This window comes from Gymnodraco acuticeps, unplaced genomic scaffold (genome assembly GCF_902827175.1).
Source record: "Gymnodraco acuticeps unplaced genomic scaffold, fGymAcu1.1, whole genome shotgun sequence".
NCBI classification, from domain to species: domain Eukaryota; kingdom Metazoa; phylum Chordata; class Actinopteri; order Perciformes; family Bathydraconidae; genus Gymnodraco; species Gymnodraco acuticeps.
The window spans coordinates 48,085-70,058 of NW_022989755.1; the positions used below are offsets into that span (position 1 = coordinate 48,085).

At 40.2% G+C, this 21,974-nt stretch overlaps 1 protein-coding gene across 1 annotated transcript; it reads right to left on the reverse strand.

The window, feature by feature from the left end:
* Window positions 1-651: 651 nt before the first annotated feature.
* gpam (glycerol-3-phosphate acyltransferase, mitochondrial) lies at window positions 652-21,198 on the reverse strand. Its single transcript, XM_034211126.1, has 21 exons — window positions 21,019-21,198; window positions 16,337-16,473; window positions 16,084-16,203; window positions 15,118-15,191; window positions 13,807-13,920; window positions 13,557-13,706; window positions 13,202-13,301; window positions 12,815-12,951; window positions 11,799-11,895; window positions 10,058-10,270; window positions 9,715-9,828; window positions 9,072-9,157; window positions 8,373-8,485; window positions 7,176-7,246; window positions 6,476-6,743; window positions 5,876-6,033; window positions 5,674-5,751; window positions 5,395-5,532; window positions 5,075-5,264; window positions 3,708-3,766; window positions 652-3,592 (listed from the first exon to the last, which is right to left on the reverse strand). Exons 2-21 carry the CDS (start codon window positions 16,418-16,420, stop codon window positions 3,476-3,478), a joined length of 2,481 nt encoding a protein of 826 aa, XP_034067017.1. The 5' UTR covers window positions 16,421-16,473; window positions 21,019-21,198; the 3' UTR covers window positions 652-3,475.
* Window positions 21,199-21,974: the final 776 nt, after the last annotated feature.

The following is a 21,974-nucleotide window of genomic DNA, read 5'->3' on the forward strand; positions in this document are numbered from 1 at the left end:
CAGAATAGAGGCTACAGGACAAACGAGAATGTGTGAGGTAAAAGCTGAGTACTCAGATCTTGTACTTAGGTAAAAGTAGAAGTCAGATTCTAGGAATACTCTGTTACAAGTAAATGTACTGCATTGAAAATGTTACTCAAGTAAAAGTACAAAAGTATTAACATCAAAATATACTTAAAGTACCAAGAGTACTCACTATGCAGACTATGTTTTGATTACAATGATTGATTATATGCTATCGAAGCTGGTAAAGGTGCAGCTAGTTTGAATCACTTGTATACTGCAGGGCAACTTGTGAATTTACACCAGGTGGAACTAAAGTCTTAAGGGTTGATTATATTTAACATAATTTATCCAAATCTGCAAAGTAACTAAAGGTATTTAATATTTACCTCTGAATTATAGTGGAGTAGCAAAGTAGCATAAAATGAAAATACTCAAGTAAAGTACTTTGAGTAGTATTTCAAATAAATAAAGTACTTGAGTAAATGTACATAGTTACTTAACATGACAAACTGAGGGCAAATTCAACATATGGAGGAAAGAAAAACATAAACTTAGACAGGTAACATGTCTGTTAAATCATGATCACTTGCTGTCCCTCCCCCTTACAAAAATCAATACATACATAAAAAGACAGACAACCAACCATTGTTAATCTATGATTAATTTATTTAAAAACAAAACCTAATAATGCCAATTGTGCTTGCTCTGAGAAAGCAAAAAAAGTGACACTTTTTGTTTTTTTAGTAGCTGGTGATTCTTCTTATAGTAACCACAAGTTCTCTGCTCGTGTTATCATTTTCCTTGATTTACATACAGTGTTCTTTTGGATTCCCACACACAAATCTAAGTTAACATGCACAAAAACAGAACAAAAAAGCACAACCAAAGAACACTACAGTGCATTAAAAAGGCACCTGCTCCCTAGACACAGGCATTTTCTTTAATCCTACAGTTACATAGTTGCAGAGGGAAGTTGTTAATGCAGCTTCAGTCGAGTCTCAACAATAACCCCCCGTGAGTAGTTAATAAAAATCATGTCCGTACCGACTCCAGTGAGGACTTCACCACATCACATTGAACTTTTTCAGGGGGACAGATGAGATACATTCAAGAGGTAACAAATTGAACTTCATCTCCTAAACAAACAACTATCTTTCTCTGAAACATAATTCACACACTAGGCTGTAAAATACAATTCTCAGGTTAAGTAGAGTTCACATTGAAATGTCGATGATTAAAGGCGACCAGAGGAAACATGCAGTACAGCAGGTAGAGTGGTTTCATCTTGGCGGCGGGGGGGGGGGGGGGTCCCTCAGCGCGGGGGACTTTAAACAGATTGTGGGCTCAGAAATGCTTTGAATGTCAAATCTCTGATCATTAACATAACATACTTTTCTTTCACATGCTACGGGTTGTGGTCAACAATCCTCCATAGGTTTCCATTTCAGGGATTTTTCGTACATAGATTGGAAAAAATGGACAAAAATGCAGGTTTCTAATATTAAATAAAGCAATATGTTGACAGAAAAACATTTAAGTTAATTGTAACAAGCAGTGTTGTTTATCACCGTCAACAAATCTTTCCGTATAAATATTCATTTAAATATCACATACCCAACTCCCATTCTTTTTTATTGCCCTGACGATGAAGAATGTCAATTTCTAACATTCACAATGTCTTCACATTATCAATCTGACAAAGAAAAATAGTAGACGTCCCCTCTAGTAGTCCAAGAAATTCATCAAACTTACTCTGCCCTTTCCTCACACACTCCTCCTTTTTCAGTTGTGTGCACTCATACACCACTATTAACATAGATGTACGTTTATGTTCAAAACAAAATGCCTTCAGATAAAGAATTACACATGTAAGACGAGAACTAAATACTGAGTGCTGTTGATCAAACAGTACAAGTTAAAAGCTGGTACAGGTTCGGCTGCTCAATGCAGAGAGGTTTCACTTTCAGTTTTTATCTTTTTTAGAGTTAGTTTTCACAAACTGGCTGACCCTATTTATTTTGACATGCCCGAAAAAAAGAAATGAAATTATATTGATCTCCTTGGTGTACCATTAAACCACTACAAAGTTTAAATAGATTAGCCTGACAGTTATGGAAAATTATTTCATTTTCAGTATTCTGCATTTCAAAGTAAACAAAGGATAAATACGTCCTCTACATCCTAGAACAGAGACACTGTCTTAAAGAGACCTTTCGTATGAAGGGACTACACACTGGATATGTACCACTTATTTGTACCTCACTGTGTAGTTCCTTTGTTTTGCGAATGCCTAACGAGTCAGCAGAATTGCTCTCAGCAGTGATGCTTTAACAGACTTCATACAATGTGTTTATAATACAGGAACAAACAAAATGGTGGTTATCCCAAATCTCTGTTTTCCCTGAAAGACATGACCAAAGAGTTTCTGAGCTCATAGCATTTGAAAATAAACGGGATGTGATGGCTGGTATGATGTTTTTTTTTAAGTGCTGTGCTATGTAACATTCATTGACATGTGAACAAAGTGTTACAAAAACACATAGATCACTTCTCATCAAACCCCATGAAGAAAAGTGGAACTGAAAGCACTTAGATATTAGTGGTTTGAATGCACTTAACTGTAGATGTTTGTGATTTTAGCTGCACCGGACTTATGACTTCGCCACTTAGATATTAATGCACGGCTTTTCTGATTTGCTGCCTATATTTTAAACCAGTATTAAAACGGACCTAAGCCGTCTATAAGGAGGATTAGTACATTAGTACATTTAGTGTTGCAAATCAAAATGTGTACGCATTTTGCAGGGACGAATCTATCTAATGTTCCTATATTATTTAATTGACACCGGAGTGCGTCTTTATAAATGCACTGCGAACAAGAACCATTGTTCTCGTGGCATATGTACAGAGATTTGTTTTAAAAATTAGCCTTTCATCAGATTTCATTTTGATCAGTTGTTTCGGTATGATAGTAGAGTGCACTGAAATGAAAACAGCAGTCTTACAAACAAGCATAGTTTACGTGAAAATGCCTTTGTTGTTGGTTATGTTCACCAATATTTTCTATGCATATTTGTCTTGTTCACTTGAATAGATGAAAGGCAGCTTGCTTTGTTCGGATTGCTGTAAAACTCTTATTTTCTAACCTGCTTAAGTATATTTTGTGATAGTTTAAAATGTTGATCATTTTAAAACCTCATGACTTCACTGGTAAAGTTCACAAAGAGAGGATGATCCCTCTTCGAAGAACAATACATGTTGTTTTATCAGCTGCACAGTTCTAAGTCTTAGACTGGAACAAAAAGGGAAGACTGGCTTTAAGTCTCTTCCGGCTAACAGCTAACAGTTAGCGGCTGTTACGTGAAGGCACTTCCTGGTAAAGCTTTCCACAGAGTAGCACCTGGGATTGTTTAGAAGTAACCAGTAGAAGCCCTTTATTGGAAGGAGCCTGGGCTGATAGGTGTGTCGGTCACAGCAGGGTGAAACCCAAGATGTACTGCAGTAGTTTGTTCCGATTGGCCTGAGGTAGAAAGGTGCTGCTCAGCTCCAGAGTCGTCACCTGGTTCTCTTTTCTCTGCTTCAGGACCTGCAGGAGAGACGAGAAAGGCATGAAACCTACTTCCTTAACACTTTCTTTAAATAACTACAGACAACACATCATGTAATTATAAACTTGAAATATTTAATAAACACACTCTTACCCCAAGCTCTTTGAATGTCCTCACTGTGTTCTTAACCAGGTAATGAGTCGCACTTTCACCTGGAAGAAAGGAGATCAAACATACATAAACAAAGGCTGCAAATGACTTTATACCTTTTTAAATGTTCTTTAATTCATGGTTATTTAAGAAGTAGTCTTTGCTATGATATATATATTTCCTAAATTGGATTGTTTCATTTCAAATATGAAAATATATTTGGTGTACATGGCTGATTGTGTAGATGGAAAACTAGATTATGTTGAATATCAGGTATTTTTGCAGAGATTATATGTGACCTGCTCTCTCAAAATCAGTCGCATTGACCCGAAGACACATTTTGAGTTGTATACACTGTTGGAAAGAGGATATTCCTAGCTTTCTAATGATATCAGGATTGTTGATGTACTCCAAATATCAAGCGAAATATGTCACATTATATAATGACTGTCACCGAGTCATCATTTTGAGAAAAAGGCCTTCAAAGCTTCCTCTTCTCTGGAATCCATCGATCTGATTGATTATTAGCAAATGATCAAAGTACTACGGAGGGAAGATATTTTCATTTGGATTACTGGTCTGGGGGAAGCTCGCGAGTGTGTGTGTGTATGTATGTATGTGTGTGTATGAATGTGTGTGTGTGTTTGTGTATTTTTGCATTTGTGTGTATTGTGTTTGTTTCCCGAGGAAAACCCTCACGAGAAACACCGGCTGTTGTTATGCCTGCTGTGACGTTAAGTTACTCCGTTCTCCGCTTGTAATTATGCCGAAGCTTCAAAGCTGTATTTATCATCTGAATTTGCCGAAACAAGTTTAATATTCTGAAAGCCAAGACTTTGTTTAATTGAAATCAGATGAAAACAAACTGTAACGGACCCTGCCGTGTTATCTATGATTACTATACGCCTTACGTTCATAATTTCAGCCGGAGGGAGGGGGAGCGGCGCTGCGGAAGAGCCCAGTGCGAGTGAGAGCTGTCATCTTCCCTTTACAAGCTTCAAAAATGTATTTATCGTGTGATTTTGGAAATAAAAGTTTCATATTCTGAAAGCCAAGACTTTGTTTATTTAAAATCAAACAAAACACCCGAACCCCGGAAAACTTTTTTTTTCTCGCAAATCCACGTTTATTTTGGAATGAGCCGTTGCGACTTCCGACTGATTTCGATAGAGCGGGTCACATATACAAATTCAAGGATATATTTAACCTATCAATAAACTCTTAAAGTAAAAACATTTCTTAGCTTAAAGCCTGTGTAAGACCCCAGATCAAATACAAAAATAATGAAACAAAGACTTGTTTCTCTTTCATGTAAGCTAAACCTGGATGATGAAAAGTGGACAGTATGGAGGTAGATAGTGCAGTTTTACCATAAGCAGCCACTCCTCTCTCTGTGCGTGTGAGCAGGTATCTGAAGAGCCGCTGGGTGTAGTCGGACTCGGCCATGGGCTGACTCAGACTGTGGACAAAGATGGCGGCGCCGCTGTAGGCCTCCAGCACGGGGCTGACGAGTCGCTGTAGGAAGACGAAGAACTCCTGATGCTCTGCGGAAACGCTCACCTGATTGACCAAAAGAACACATGGAGGGGGAAAGACAACTTAAAAAGTGTTCTAAATGTTGGTGCAAGGCTAAAGGTTATGTTGGTTTAATCATAAAATAGACTACGTTTATGATGTTACTTAAACAGACCTTTAGATAGCGATCTCTCTGCTCCTCTCCAAAGTCACTGTCCTCATCCTCCTCGTCACTTCTCCAGGAAAGGGGCTCTGGGAACTTTTTGGGCCAAGGTTCCTCTGTGGGGCTGGGACTCAGTTCCTCCTGGTCCTCCTGTCACACAACAACAAATGCATTTCATCGAGTTGGCCCACAGCCATTCCATAGATGTTCCCCATGATACTTCTAGCACAAGTCACAGCTTTCACTTTTACTTTTGTCCACCAGCAGTGAGGTTTGTATCTGTAAACTGACCTCTGCTACGTAGAGAACTCCATATTGGATGAGCCGCGCTACTGCGTCATGGAAAACCTGGTAAATAGTCTGACAGGGCTGTAGGAGACGGGAGGAGAAGGAAAAACACTTTAAAATATCAGTTTGAATCCATAACAAACAGGGAGGCAATTCAAACGTTTATTTTTGTTTAATGCAACGTTTAGATAGGGGCAGGACTTACTGGTGCCAGTGTCACTTCATTGACAAGGAAGTGAGAGAGCCCGGCGGCCTTTCGGATGAGTCTCTCCTGACTGAGGGGGAGGCTGCTGAGACCCTCGGGGGGGTGGTCAGACTCTGATTCAGCCACCAGCTCTCGCTGCAGGGACAGGATGCTGCAGGCTGGAGACACGTCAGGAACAAATGTATTGGTTAGTCAAGAACTTTCTGTAGTTTAAGTTGTAAAAGTATTTTTGTTATATTTATAATAATAATTATTGTAATTATTTGTTTTATTAACTGTATCATTTTACAATTTGATTCATGATGTATTTGAAATGTGTTTATCTTGTTTTTTTAATATATCTATTCTTTATAGTTTTTGTTATTAAAGAGTGTTTCTCCTGTGTTTCTTGACATGTTTCTTAATATAGAGAAAACAAGCGTGGCAAACCATGTTTGAAAATGATGCTTTTTAACAATCAATTTGAAAAATAAACTATTTTGTAGAGGAAAATCTAGGCCTGGGATAGCTAAAGTCTGCCTGATGAGATGTATTATTGCATGTAGATGTAACATCAACAGCAAACAAGTCAAAGATCAGTGACCACAGAACTCTACATACCGATGATTGCATCAGAAATGAAGACATGGAAAAGGCCGTTGCTGTAGAAGTTGAGCTCGAAAAGCGCTGGCACAGTCTGGCTCGGCGCGATGGTGAACTCTCCGTTGCGGTTAGCGCTGCTGGTCACGTTGACGCAGTTTCCCAGCAGGTGGAGGGCACGCACCACAACATCCTCAGAGTTCCCCGAGAAGCCCAGATCAAAGTCCCGTGAAAGGATCTCCTCCTTCATGTTGAAGAAGTCTTCCACCAACTTGGACAGCACCACCCCCTGGAGCAAAGCGGAGGCAAAAGCTCAACAAATAAGTCAAAACAAACTGATATCATTTGCGCCTCAAAATGTTTATGCAGTATGAGAAAAAAGTTAGACGGGGCTTGAGTTTGATTATGTAGAAGTGGCAAATTCCTCAAAAGATAAAGCTATTTCAGTCATTTTTGTCCACTGTCACCTCTTACATCAGTGTGCCTGCAGAGGGCAGCGGCTCACCACTAGAGGAGGTAGCAGGAAGAGGGAGCTCCAACACTGAGGGACTTTCATTACTTTCATGCAGAGGTATGTGACATTTGGATCACCTTGGTGTAATGGAGGGAGCGTGATGGGGAAAAGGAGTAGAAATCTGAGAAACAGAGGGGCGAGGATGAAAAGGAAAAATGGAAGATGGTGCGGTTTACAGTGGGGAAGCACATGAAGAGCCAGTCTTACCTGTCTGTGTCTGTACAGCAGGAGACAGGCTATAATGTGGGTGGACATGATCGCTGATGACTTATTAGCCGCTGTGAGGGAAGACACAAAGAGAATACAATGAGTTACGACACAGGCTGTTAAGCAGCTGACCTGAAGTCGGTAAAAGTGACTTGAGTATTTATACATTTTTGGGACCGGGGAATTAATCTTTCTTGTTACTCTTTAAATACAACTTCAAAACAAAAATAATACCTGATTCACGTGTTTAAAATAATTACAATTTCACAAATAATCAGCTTATAGACCTCAATCATGTGACTAGAATCTATGACTGATTTTATGTTGCAACACATTTTTTTATAAATTATAAATTAATTATTATTTCTCTTGGCATCTTACCTACTGATAATAAAGTGTGCTATCATATACCATTGTGGAATGCTCCATGATGAGGCATGTAGATATTATATTACACAAGAGTAAAAAAGAGTTGATAACAACAATTACCTATGAGGCGTGTGTGTGTAGGCGTGTGTGTGTGTGCTTGCGTGTGCATGTCTTAGTACAAGGGTTACTAGTGGTCACGTTAAGCATGGCTCAAGTTCAGGGGTGTAAAGCATGTGTGAGCAGCGGTACTGCATTCCTCCCTTCTGCTGCTTCTCTATCCTCCCCTTCATCCCATTGGCTGAAAACAACATGCCATCCAGCAGGAGGCCTTGTGATTGGCTGGGAGCAAAACACAAATGCCTAGCGTAGGAGAATGCAGCTGAATGAGCTGGGGAGAACCGGTTTCTGTAGTGCTACCCTCATGGCAAGAAAAAGCCCTCCGTGATGTGGGGCGGATGGACTGATGCTGTGCTGTTTTTCAATTCATGCAGGCAGAATGAGGGATAGTGTTTCATGTGTGCTGCCTTAGTTCTGGCTAGCAGACGCACCTTTGAAACAGGATGACAATAAGACCATGTGCTGTATAGGAAAAAGATATAAGAGCCTGATAAAGCTACATGTGCTCCAGTATTTGAAATAAAACAGACATCCTGATTGAAAGACTTGGAATAGGATGACCTTATGATGATCCGTGACCTTTCACATGTATTTCTATTCTGCAAACTCAAAATATTGTTCTTGGTGTGGCTGATAGTGATCCCTTAATGTTGTATGCAGGAGGGCTATAGGAGGGTGAATCCCCTGTCTGCGGGGCCGTGAGTTTCTTACTGAAGAGGACGTGCTTGGCCAGGTTGTTTATAAGTTGGCGCCTCATGATGTCCTCTGGCATCTCTCTGTTCAGCTGCTCCTCCTCCTGCCCCTCAAACAGCTGGGCATCAGGTCTGAAAGGATAACAAATCAACAATTTAAAGCCAAGTTTGACACATGTATTGTTATGCAAGCTTGATATGGCATGAATGACACACCAGTTCATTTCACAAATGAGTTTCCTTCTCTTTTAAAAAGTTAAAGGTGGGGTAGGTAATTCACTTCAGAAACACTTTTTATTATATTAAGCTCAACCAATTATTTTTGCCGGCCCGGCTTGTAAATGAAACCCTGCAGGGCACTTTTTCTGTTGAGTCAACTCTGCTAGCATGACTTCAAACTTGTGTCCATGGAGCGCTGCTGTCTTTGTTGATGTACTGTTTGACTGTATCCCTTTTATTTTGAAGGGCGAGCTCTGAACTGCACTGACCTCTGCCGATGCTAACTCGAGTGCTGTGTGCTCAGATGTCAGAGAACAGAGCGTGCTGTGAAGTAGCAGGAGGGAGATGTCAAGTTTAGACTTGAGAGTTCATAATATTGCAGGTGGGAATGCGGGGCCGCTGCTTTGTGGTCAGAGGAGGAGTGTGTGTGTGTGTGTGTGTGTGTGTGTGTGTGTGTGTGTGTGTGTGTGTGTGTGTGTGTGTGTGTGTGTGGCCTTACTGTGCCGAAATGATGATGGGCATCAAGGTTTGCTCCAGAGACATTGCTGGAGGAATATGGCGGTTTCTCTGGGAATCCAGGTACTCCTATATTAGACCAGAAAAAACACTGATTTAGTTGAGTAAATAAATATGAAGAAAACATGACATTTTATTGTAGGATTCCTACATTTTTAAGCTTTTTAATTATTTTAAGCGCTTTAAAGCAATACTTCCCCCACAAAATAACTATGTGTATTTCAGTTACTCACCCTGTGTTACCGTGAGTTGTTAAAGAAAACTCAGAAGGACAAGTAGTGCCAACATGTGAAATATGTGACAGTGCAGTTAAAAGTAAGTTTGAAGCAGAAATGCATGTGTTCGGAAAGAAGTGGGCATAAGACTGGATAAATGAGACTTAGACTATACTGTACAAGTTGTGTAAGACCTCGTAAATGTTTTATATATTTTCGCTGATGTTAAACTCAACCCCGATTTACTTAAATTCATCAAAACGTTGGTGAGTCATGCATTAAACGCGATGTTTTGAAGTAAACATGTGTAGAGTAATTTTGTGGGTGAAGTGTTCCTTTAAAATCATGAGGGTTAGCTGAATGCTGTCATAGTTGGAGCTTCTTTTATTATATAAACCTGCGAAAAGTCACCTTTAAGGAGAAGGGCTGATTGAAGTCAACTCGAACACAACCGTAGTTCTTCCTCAGCATCCTAAACACTCCACATGCAATTCCCCACAAACTCTCATTCTTCTTAGGCTTGCCCTGGTGGGATGGAGGAGTTCAGATGGTTAAAATGTAGACTTGCATAATAAACAAACAACATGTAATAGCTGTTGACACCACACACACACAACACATTTTTACCACAGCTACAATTTCAAAAGTAAAATGCTATAATACCTATTCTGTTTCCTTTAATAACTGAGTAAAAAACCCTTTGTAGCCAAAGCAAAAGGGCCCACAAACAACAGAGACGCCACCCGACACTCACCAGCTGCTCGCTATTATAGTTGCCCTCAAGAATACGATCATAAGAGATGCCAACTGGCACCACCAGCACGTCTGGGATCGACCCGGTCCACATTGTGTCTACCACGATGGACAGCATGCCCGCGCGCGCTGTAGACGGCTTCCCGCTACGGGAGCGCGTGCCCTCCAGGTAGATCTCCAGAAACTGCTGCTGACGCAACAACTCCTCCGTGTACTGAGGGGAGAGCGATCAAACACAGAATGATGTGGAAGGAAGTAATGTGGGGGGAAGATGGATGATAAAAGCACGCACTGGATGTCAAAACTGAGACAAATGTCTATAGGCTGTAAGTAAAGGTCATAATACTTTGATGAAAATGCAATTTGCTGCCAAGTCTTTGAGATTCTGAAACACAACATTGCCGCTATTACAAAGATGGAGGTCAGCACTATGCAGCTGGTGTACTGTATATGCAGCCTGAATACTGGATAAAGGTGAGTGGGGGTCACCGACGGTTTGACCCCTAAACACACTGCGGGGAATGGGCACATGCCGAGGCGGCGGTGTTGTAACAGTATCCCACAGAGTACAGTAGATATACACAGCTGTCTCTTGCTATGTCGACACTTTTGGGAGAGAAACATTATCCTGAAATGGATTGTGTGGCATTTAGATAAAGTCGTGAAGAGGACACAGTTCTGTTTTCGGCTTTTACCAGAGCGACAGAAATTAAAGCGTCACATGACTTATTACCTTCTGCATGTGTAAGAGTTTGGTTTGTCAAAATGTCTGTCAGCGAAACAGGGATGACACATTGAAATGGTATCTTTTCCCATCTTAGAGCAGTGCATAGTCCACCCGTACACGGTGTGTTGGTGGAATGTGTAGTGTTATATTTGCAGTACAAAGGGATAATATTTAGGTCATGGTTTACAACCGTTGTTCTTGCCTTAAGCCGATACCTCTTATCTTGGAAGCACAAATGCTCAGCCTTTCTTGCGTTGAGTACCCTGAACTCTCTTCCACACACTCTAAACTTACAAATGAAAAGCAATCAACTGGGGATGGACTGGTACAATTAGGCAAATCCACTGCTCAGATGAGCTATTTTGTAGAAAACACATTAGCAGTCATTGACATTAGTTCTACTTCAGATGTTCTCATTAGCTTGTTGATTCACATTTTCCAAATACTTGGAACAAAAAGGAACAAGTCCAGTTTCTTATTCAATCTATTCAAAAGGCTTTGGAGCAGTGAGTTTCTTGAGGTACTTATCCTACCAGTGTCACAGCGCCTTGACACATTAACCAAATAACGGTTGAGTTTGATGAAACATCGACAGTACTTTAAAACAATATGTAAACCATTTAAACAGGCATTTGAAGGTAAAAAATGATCACTAAAATGAATACGCTTTCACGATTTTGACCCAGTCCTGACTTAGTCATTTTAAAGCAGTCTACTGAACTTACTTACTCAAGAGTTTTAATATCTAAGTAACTTATTTAAAATGCATAAAAGTATCGACTGATAGTGCAGCACACGGGGGGGGGGGGGGGGGGGGGGAAGAAAAGCACTAACATTATGTAAGAAAAGCTTTTAACCCTCCCTGTCCATCACTCAGGAATGAAATGAGCACACCGAGCAGAAAGGCATGAAGACAGCATGCAGTTACATAATAAGCCATGCCAAGAAACACACTCAACATTTCGTGAATTGAGGAAGAGTATGCTAAACCAGCCTTCAGACTCGTGGGACTTACTGCGTGTAAGAGTGATCTGTACAAAACGTCTTTCTTATCTCCCGTCTCGTCCATTCTCCGTCGTATGAAGAATCCTCCAAGTTTTCGGATTAGAGTGCTAAAAAAGAAAAATAACGATCACATGGCTTCAACGTTAAGCAGCGGCAATTTGACGGTTCAGATATCACGTAAGGCCAATCATTTTGATATCGGCTTCGCTGTGATTAAAGGGCAATGCTGTACTGTAGTAATGCACCTTCAAAGTCATTATTGGGAATATTCAATGTGATTTAAACAACGAAGTGATGATGACAGCTGACAACGGTGGTCCTCTACCATTTTGAACAAGCGAATTTGCATGAAATGACCGCCTCTACACATTTAGATGAACCCTTCAGTTGTGTATACCTCTATAACTATCTACACTATTTTGTATACAGATATATTTTAGGCATTCCTCCTTTATTGGAGAGGCAGGACGAGGTGAAGAGGGATGGATGACATGCAGCAAACAGCCAATTGTTGATGTGTGTTGATGTGTGGCGACCGCTTGTTGTGTTCCTGTTCTCGGTAAAGATGTCCCAGGATGTACTACATAAGAACTGGACTAACACTTCAAAAGCAGGTTATGATAAAACAGCTTCCCGACTTGTTGTAAGATTAGCTTCCCTGCTATTTTTATTCCATAGATGTACAATTGTCATCAATCTCACTCTTTTGTACAATGGTATAACAATGTCGTGGTATTTTCGTTATTGCTTTTAGGATGTCTATCACCCTCTGGCAAAGGGAGTATCGGTGAAAACTAGCCTTTTGGCTAATTCGAGTACTTTTACATGTTTTTAATATGTTGATTAATGTACACTGTCCCTTGTTTTAAATAAATCAATTCAATTCAAAGTTCTGCGCTAAATCCTCTCTGATCTAATTCCGAGGAATTCCCTTCCTTCTGATATTAAACTGATCTTTGAGTTCTTACACAGAGCCTTCCGTTGCCAGACGATCAAACCTGACGTGAGGCTTCGTGGGCTTTTTACCTGAGGATAGGGATGCTAAGGTTGTTCCCAGCTGCGATGTGAGGGGCTTTGATGTTGTGACAGAACAGGATCAACGTGATGAGCAAGTAGTCGATGTGGGATTTGTGAACGGGAAGGAAGACCATGGGCACATTTTGCTGTAAAGACAAGACAAAGAGGATTTGAATATAAACACAGATGGAACAATGACAAATACAAACTGTATCTTCTACTTTAATCTATTCTCTCCAGCTAATATAGAACACATTTGTGATGATCAATGTGTGTATTTCTTGTTAGACCATTTGTTTAGCTGTCACAAATATGTGTACAATTACAATGCAATACATTGTTGCACATGTTATGTAGAAGACCATGTAAAGACAGTATTGTTTATCTTTTGCTGACCTCTGTCGCAGCTTTTTTGACCATTTCCAGCTGACCCTTGTGGATCTGGATGCTCCAGAAGAAACCATTAAAGAGCCTCAGGAGGACCCAGCCTGTCAGCCTGAACAGAAAGAAAAGAGTGAGAAGATGTGCAACAGAAACAAACAGTCCAAATGTATAGCTGTGGGAAAATATAGTACATTTTGGAGTGAGGTAACATATAAGTCTGGATGAACCATTTGCTTTGGAGCATTCAAATCTTGATTCCGAATATGAGCGCGACGGTTTGGTTGGAACTTTGTAGCACATATTTATTGAGTACAGCGCTGGTTATAAGCCCAGCAAAAGCAAGTGAGCTAAGATTTGCGGTACGTACCTGATGAAGGCCGGTGAAATGTTGGCCACCATCTCCTGAAGGAAGGCCCGGGCTTTCTGCTTCACTTTTCGGACCGCTTTGTGCTCCTGGCCAGGTTGTGTTCCTGCAGCGTCCAAATCCGTGGCTACATTCGCAATCGCACTCTCCACCCTGCCATGGACCAAAGCACATCACAGACATGCTGTAAGTGGAGGAAACGACAGACTCTCGTGATACTCAGGTGCACATTGATGGCTCGTCGGGCCGTTACCTGCTGTTGTTGAGCACGTTGTCCACTACGTTCCTGGTGAACATGTCCTTGTTGACATCTCTCTCCATGACAAACAGCACATAACTCAGCCTACGCGCCAGCCAGCCCCGCTGCCTGCATGAGCGCGCACACACACCAATGTCAAAACATGTAAAGTAGAAAACACATTCTTAAATATACTTTGTAGACGGCGGGGCTAACGAATGTATTGACACATTTTTCTATAGATTAGAAATATGTGTTATTGATATTCGAAAAGGAAAACTTGCGCGGGTGAGTGACATGCAGGCTCTGCATGCACAGCAAACCACCAATCACAATCAAATCTCCAAAGCAAACGAACCCCGTGATTAAAGGTAAAAACACTGAATAAAGTAGTTTCATGTGTTTCTCCAGGGCAGTTCGGCGCTGCTAACCGAGCTAGCTCAGCTTGTTGCTCTGATAACTTAAGATCCAGACGTCCGTGACTAAAATCCTTCATCCGGTTAAATATAGTTAAAAAAATACCAATTGTATAGCATTAAAGTTCAAGAAAGGACGGTTTGCGGGAAAAAAACGGTCTTTTCTTCAATTCCTGTATATTTTCATATCGCAATATATATCGCAGGGGGGAAAGAAATCGCAATGTCAGTTTTTTCCAATATCGTGCAGCCCTAATACTGTATATAGTTGAACTGATCATAGTTTACACACATTTCAAGACAAACTAGGTATTTGCTGGTAACTTTACACATGTTCAGAGATCAGCTTTGGCCTATATATCTATTACATGCATGCAGCTTTCTTGCGACAATGCCTGTGTTTGGGTGAGTTCCGCTTGAACTTATACATGACACACACATGACTGTGTTAGGCAAATCCAACACTAACACCCTGTGCATATTGACCTAAGCCCATCAAGGCCCCAGAATGTCTCTGTCTACATGCTAATACACAGCAGTGCTATACAAAACCTCATACTGTTTGAGGTATTAAGGAGCCTTGCTGAGTTTTGCCTGCTCAGGTCAGTCACTGGATGCATCTGTCCGGTGTCTACTGACAAACACTTTCAATTATTCATCAGTCTACCTTTCCACTGTTTCACAGATCGGCCTTCTTGATTTAAAGCTATTTATTATACACAGGATGTTAGGATTACCAGTGTCTGTCTGTACTGTTTTGATTGGACCGTACAGGAGGAGGTATAGAGATTACGCTTGGTTCAAGGTGCAGTTAAAAAGGTCATCAGGTGAGAACACAGTGAAGCTCGGCAGAACCCTGTGTAATGAGGTGATGTTATAGCGGTGGTATGCTAGACTTTGCTTTGTTTACCTGGTGTGGGTCTCATTAATGAAGATGACATTGCGCAGTCCCAGAGATGGAATACTGGGGTTGAACAGTTTCTCCTGGAACCAAAACAAAAATGATTATTATTATGAGGAAGACAACAGTATCAGAATAACTTTGACTAAGAGCCTTAGAGACAGCGATGGGTTTGAAGATTTGGGAAACAATCAACTTGTCTTTGACCAGCACTGTGAGCTCATTATAGGATTTTCTTTTGCAAGCAATGCGGACCGAAATTCAAATGAGAAATCTTTACAGAATGTGTCACCTTGGGCAAGTGTGTCAGACCACATTTGCATGGTGTTTTATTCGCTTGTCACACACTAATGTACTGCGTTACCTGTTACCAATGCTGTGGGGAAACGTACTCCCCACGCTCAAACCAGCAATAACTCATGCTGAACACACTGTTTTAAAATAAATGTGTTTAATGTCTGTTGCCTAAGCGGTTACAAATTGTACGCCTGAGGCCTTTTAGTAGGCCAGTGTTTCTAGCATCTTTTAGAGACGTTACAAGTAAGGTTTGCCTTGGATCATGAGAACAAAATGTGGAAAACCAAACCTTGGCAAATGTAGCACATATCGTATGTGTTTTTTTATTTGGATGTACAGAAGACGCCACAAAGGGCTGCAAAAACGATTATTTTAATGATGGATTATGTTCTAGATTAATGGATAAATCATCTAAAAAATGTCAGAAAATAGATCAAAAATAGTAGACAATTAAACCCAATCTGAAGTCACGATTGATTCACATACATGATTTGGTGCTTAGATGGACTTCTTGTGTCTTCAGTCTACATTCTTTTTTGGAAGGTGTAGGTGTACTTTTAGGTGTACATTTGCTCCTTAGTCTTAAACATTTACATTAGAACAGATAATCCCCTGGACCCGACAAGAGTCCAGCAAAGGGACTCGTGTTAGAGATTATGAGCTCTGGTGTAGCATTACCCAGCTCTGTGGAGTGCAGGAGTGACAGCAGCGGCCCACAAAGGGCCTCTTTCTGCTCAGCAGGCCCTCCTTCCACGTGCTGGCGACGCAGCGCAGGACAGAGGGGCTGGTGCTGCGATCCTGGGGACACAGCCACATACACAAATCATTGAAGGTAAAGGAATGATTATAGATTAAACACACTGACAAGATGTGTAATGCTGAGCCCAGTGTATAACAGCATTAGCGAGATGCATCGATCCGTGTGTCTTACCGAGTCATCGTTGGGATGTTTCCAGCGGTTAGTCCACTGCTCTCCATTGTTGACCTGCAGCAACAAGCCGTCTGACAGCGCCATGTTCTCTGCCGTCCTTTTCTCTCCCTCCAGATCAGACACCACTAGCTGGCAAGCTGGCAAGACACAGATATCACAGTCATATTTTAATGCAGCCATCGCTCCGGGTAATATGTATTTTTCCCTTTTAAAAGTGTCGTCTATTAAATATACCTGGCATTCGACAAAATTCACTTTTTACGTAGTAAGATCACATTTGAAATAGACCAACATAAAACTACTGACAGTTGCAAAACTTTATCGCATCATTATTTCAATTTTTATTTAAGATTTAAATATTTATTATGAAGATGAACTACACTTTCTGTTAGCCATGTGTTCACTCTAGACAAGGTTATTATTATAATAAACAATACTAGAGACATTACAACCTGCCTCAAGCTTTCGCTGAAGTCAGCACACATGTCACTAAACATGGGCCGTTTCTCAATCTCGAGGAAACTGCCTTCCAAGCCAATATTTCAAGGATGCTACGTCATCGAGTGCCGCCGAAGGACTGTTCCAATCTCCAGCATACTTGGAATTCCACCGAGGCCGCGTCCTTGGTTTGGGGGTAATTTCCATGGATGTATAGGTAATTTCGAGCTGCACATGGGTAGACTTCGCGTCCTTAAAATCCCCACAATGCTTTGCGCACGGACCAATTTCAAAAACCCTTGCGGAGAATTGCTGAACCGACGCAGCACACATTTAAATGTAAGTATGTAGTGGCGTAGAACATGTGTTGGTAAATATGTTACATTTGTTTGTTATCACCAAAAATGTGTTCCGTGAAAGTAAAGCAAGTTCATAATTAGATAGACATCGTGAGGTATTTATTTTCGGTACAGTTTATGTTGAAACCGTTAGAGAGTGGCACACTTGTTAGTCTGTTCCATTCTTCTTCGTTTTCCGAAGCCGTGGCTTGGAAGTATACTGGCTTCGTTTCTGAAGGAAGTGACTTGGAAGTACGCGACTACCAAGCCAGCATCCTCGCGATTGAGAAACGGCCATGGTCTTGTATATAATGTATTTGTCAAAGTGATTCTATTCATTATTTCACAATGAAGGACTTTTATTTATGGTGCCCTTTTATGTAGTGTACGTGTTGTTCTGTGTTTTTTTTGTCTAGCTGCGGAGGGATATTGGATGTACATTTTATATCAGCCAGCTCTGTTGCAATAACTTTCCACTGTGCAAAAGAATCAATATAATAAGTAGAATGCATAGATTAAAGTGGAAGATATAGAGAATATACTCAATGCCAACATACTGCATGTTGTGTGACAATGGGATTGCTGCTACGTACTTATGTTATAACAATTTGATGATATGAATATTATATTAAAACAATGATTGATGTTGTGATGTATACATGTTGCCCTCCACACCCTGGAACATCTGCCTGCTGCTCAGCATTTTCACTGAATTAAGGATTAAGCATACAACAGGTGTTACCAGCCTCACTTCAACAGGAAAACTAGGTGTATCTAAAGGCTAAAATAATGTGCACCACTCCCCCATGATGCATCACCCTGCTAGTAGGAGAGGCTTCAATGAACACCCGTTTGCTCCAGTTATGCCATTTTCTAAATAATATCAGGATGACGTTGTTTTATTAGTCCCAAGAGCCTTCGAGTACAATTAATGGGCTGATCTCCTACAGTTCAAATAACCAGCAACACTCCAATGAAGAACGTTTTGTGCCTTACACCGAAACCCCTGAGACTGAAGGAGCTTTCAGAAAAGCAAGGTTGCTATGTTAAAGAAACGTCTACAATGCAAAGCAAAAGGCTGGGATTATTTTACCATTGTTCATGAACACTCCAATATCATTGTACCCTTGTTTACGACTATATTTGACTTGTTTTAGTCTCACTTCTGCTTGTTTTAAATACCACAATTCACTAGTAGGGTCAATTACTTCCTCATTTGAAACACACTCAAAGTTATTCAGAATTCAAACATCTTCCTTTCCCGTATGCAAATCAGGATTTATTCATCCACATTTAAAAAAGAAATTAAACGGACAGAAAACTTCCTTGAAATGTACAAAGGTTAAACTCATATACAGTATATCTAACGTCAGTAAACATGTATATTTAGACACCAGAGCTAAGAGCAATAACAGTTAACATTTGCATATTTTGTTTACAGTAGCAGTGGGTACATAATACTCCAGCGCTTGCATACTCTAAAATGTTACAATCACACAAGTTGCTCAGCTCCACATTACATCATATTAGGGAATCTGGAACTATACCCAGAGGATGATTGGGATGATTCACTCTTGTATTCACTCTATAAATATCTGTTGCAGCAGGTTAGTTAGCGACCGGGCCATTCCCGAGACATTTATCCTCATTTGATTTGTGCCTACTGGCTATGGGTTTCAGCAGACCGATGTGCTGTGTACTGCACACCTAAACGTCAACCATCTTTAAATAGCTTCTGGTAGTTTATATTAAGAGTATTTAACCGAATAAGAGCTGGGCCTTTGACACTTGTTAGAGGCGGTAAAGAGGGGCAACAAAATAGTTGCACAAATTGAAGTACGGTAAAGTAATTGCCGTATTACTTCTAAAGTATTGAACTCTACAGCTTCAGCTACTCAAAATCAGGAATAACGAAGGGCGTGGCTTTTCTCAAGCGATAAGAGTGGAATTAATTGTCAAATATGGATCCTTAATATCCCAGTTCATTGCAGCTTTGATTGATATTCTGCGAGAATGTTTTGATGATTTAAACACTGAACAATATTGTACTTTGTTCTGACCACAACAAACCTGATAAATACTGGTTTCATTCTGTATTGGTTACTTTTTGTTAACCGTTTCAGTAAATTGGAGGTGTGCCGTGTCTAGGCCCCAAATAAATACAATTTCTGTTGTTCCGCAATTGTTCATTCCAACAATAAAATACAGAGTGAAGAGTACAACAGCCTCGAGAAGTACAAAGAGGGTACTAAAGTAATTAACAGCAAACACATACAGGGCCCCTGTAAAAGGCTAGTGAGTCACTCAATTATTTAATATTTTCACACCAAACATTTAAGAGTGTGTGTAAGTTAAGGGGGGAATGTAAGTCCATTTTCAGTGAATATTATGCTTGAGGGGGACAGCATACGTTCCAGCTTAACTGGTCCAGCACCACATGAATGCCCTGTAAGCCTTTGTGCTGTTGTGGTGCTAGTAGGTGATACGCACACTGATGAGGTAAACTGGGCTTTAAAAAAGGGGGTCAATGGCCGAGAGTACTCGCCTTGATGGGGTGACTTTGCTGGAAGCAAAACAAAGCAGTTGAAGGGTGAGGAGCTGTGGGGATTAAGGAGCAGGAGAAGGTAGCCATAATTAAAGATTAGCAGAAAAGTAAATCTATTGGCTGATATAGAGTTTAGTTTAGAATTCATACACTATCAATAACTTAACAACACCAAAACATACATATCATATCCACTACTACTCCCCATTATATATTTGATTATGTTAATTGGAGCTTTTTATATATTTATTAAAATAGTATACCTTTTTCCCACATACTCGTGTAAATGTATGGTTTATTTTACATTACAGTTCTTTGTTCTGCAAAAAGTGAGACATACTTCTTATCATTCAAATCGTATCGTATTATTAAGTATCTCAGCATGATAGAAATTCAGAGCTAATGTTAAGATGTAAAAATGCAGTTTTTACAGAACATACTACCAATATTCAATGTTTACGTATACCAACTGATGCAGGCTATGGTCCTTACCTTATATATCAAGGGAAACAATTTCACAACATGAAACAGTTGCAACATAGATAACACCACATTCTGCTGATTTTAGATAGTACTGGGCAAACACCAGTATTGATTAAGGAGTAAGGGTTACACCAGAGGATGCTTATCTTTGAGAAGACAACACCATCTCTGTTTGGATTCACTGCACGGGAATACAGTAGGTTAATCCGACTCAGGCGCTTCAAGCTGTCTGCAATAAACAGGTCAGGCAGCAGAAGTCTCAGTGACAGATGGGGTGCAGTCAGATAACTGTGCAGACAACAATGGCACAAACCAGGCAGCAGGGTGTCTGCTTAACATACATATTAACGCCGAATTGTTTGGCTGCTAAAATGTCTTAACACTATCTGGTTTAAAGGCGGTTTATTTGGTGGTGAAAATGTTAAATGAAATGTGCGGTTTCATTCACCGGGTCAGGCACATTATATGGCATGCTGCCGAGCCTCATGTGGCAAACCTGACGTTAGGGTTTACGCAGAATGTAATCCCTTTAGCTTAACGTTGGGTTAGTTAATGAGAAGGCGGTTAAAGCTATTTGTATGTCACTAAAGCCAGCCAAAGTAAGATATATACTGTCAATGGGTCTGCTTTGACTCAATGTCAATGTAAAGTTAACCGGCTAACGTGAGGTTATATGCCACTAAAATCGGTCCTGACTGTGTTTAGCTTTCACCATTCACAAATATGTCAACGCCGTCGAGGAATCTATTGTTACAATGCAGTTATTGTTTCCATGACAATAACGCGCGGCTTTAGTAACAGTTACTTCAACGTTGGCGATGTAGCTATAGCGCTAGCTCGCTCCTAGCCATGGCTCGCCAGAACGAAATCTCCCTTACCTTGAACGTTGTGTTACGCTGACTCATATCTCAAAAATAAACTCGTCGACAAAATTGCAGCCAGCCTTGTGGTTCGTTGTTGAGTGCCCGTGTCTCCCTGCAAGAGCTCCACTCTCCTCTGAATACTGGACGGCTCAGCTCTGACACAAATGTGTCACAGGACAGGAGGCAGGAGCACTGTTATTTTGGTGTAGAGGTGATCTACCGGCGGTGCAGTACTGCCATCAGCCAGGAGAGGGCAGCACTGGCCGATCAGATCCATATAAAGATAGATGGCATTCATATCTTAAGCCTAAAACTAATACATATAATAATAGTTATATGCATGTTATTTGTTGTACTGAATTGTGCACATTTTGACTTTACTTGTTTGGACATTTTCCTTGAACTGCTTGAATATCTCTATTTTTTCTTTATTGCACATTCCTTCTTTAATTTATTATGTGTATCTACATCATATTATTGAATCTGTTATTGGACATTTTAATTTAACTTCTTATGTTTGTACAAATATTATACATCTATTTTATTTTATATATTTTTGCACAATATTACTTTTAGTATGAATATTTATATTCTATTTTGTTTATTTACATTATTTTTGTTTTATTCTAAACTATAGAGCAGATCTCCCAAGTGCAATAGGGATGAATAAAGTATTTTGATTAGATAAAACATTGTAGAGTAAAAACACTAACACAAAGATTCGACGTTTTAGAAACTAGAGTTCTTAAAACATGGACATAGTGCGTCACCCAGTGGTCAGATATACACATTACATTTTATGGAGCGTACCACTGTGCTATGGTGGGGGGGATCTATTAATACACTCAGTTTGACTTTAGAACTATATTAAATCATAGATACAACATAAAATATCAAAATGTTTAATGAAATCTTAATAAATACTGCCACTGCCTACCACCGGTTGCTTTATTAACGATGTATTTAAAACT

Bases quoted from the DNA above. Each gene is read 5' to 3' on its own strand.
- gpam (XM_034211126.1), bottom strand. From the start codon at position 16,420: ATGGCGCTGTCAGACGGCTTGTTGCTGCAGGTCAACAATGGAGAGCAG. The intron at 13,921-15,117 runs GTAAACAAAGCA...GCGCTCATGCAG, and splicing joins ATTAATGAGACCCACACCAG to GCAGCGGGGCTGGCTGGCGC. The intron at 13,302-13,556 runs GTACGTACCGCA...CTTTCTGTTCAG, and splicing joins ATTTCACCGGCCTTCATCAG to GCTGACAGGCTGGGTCCTCC.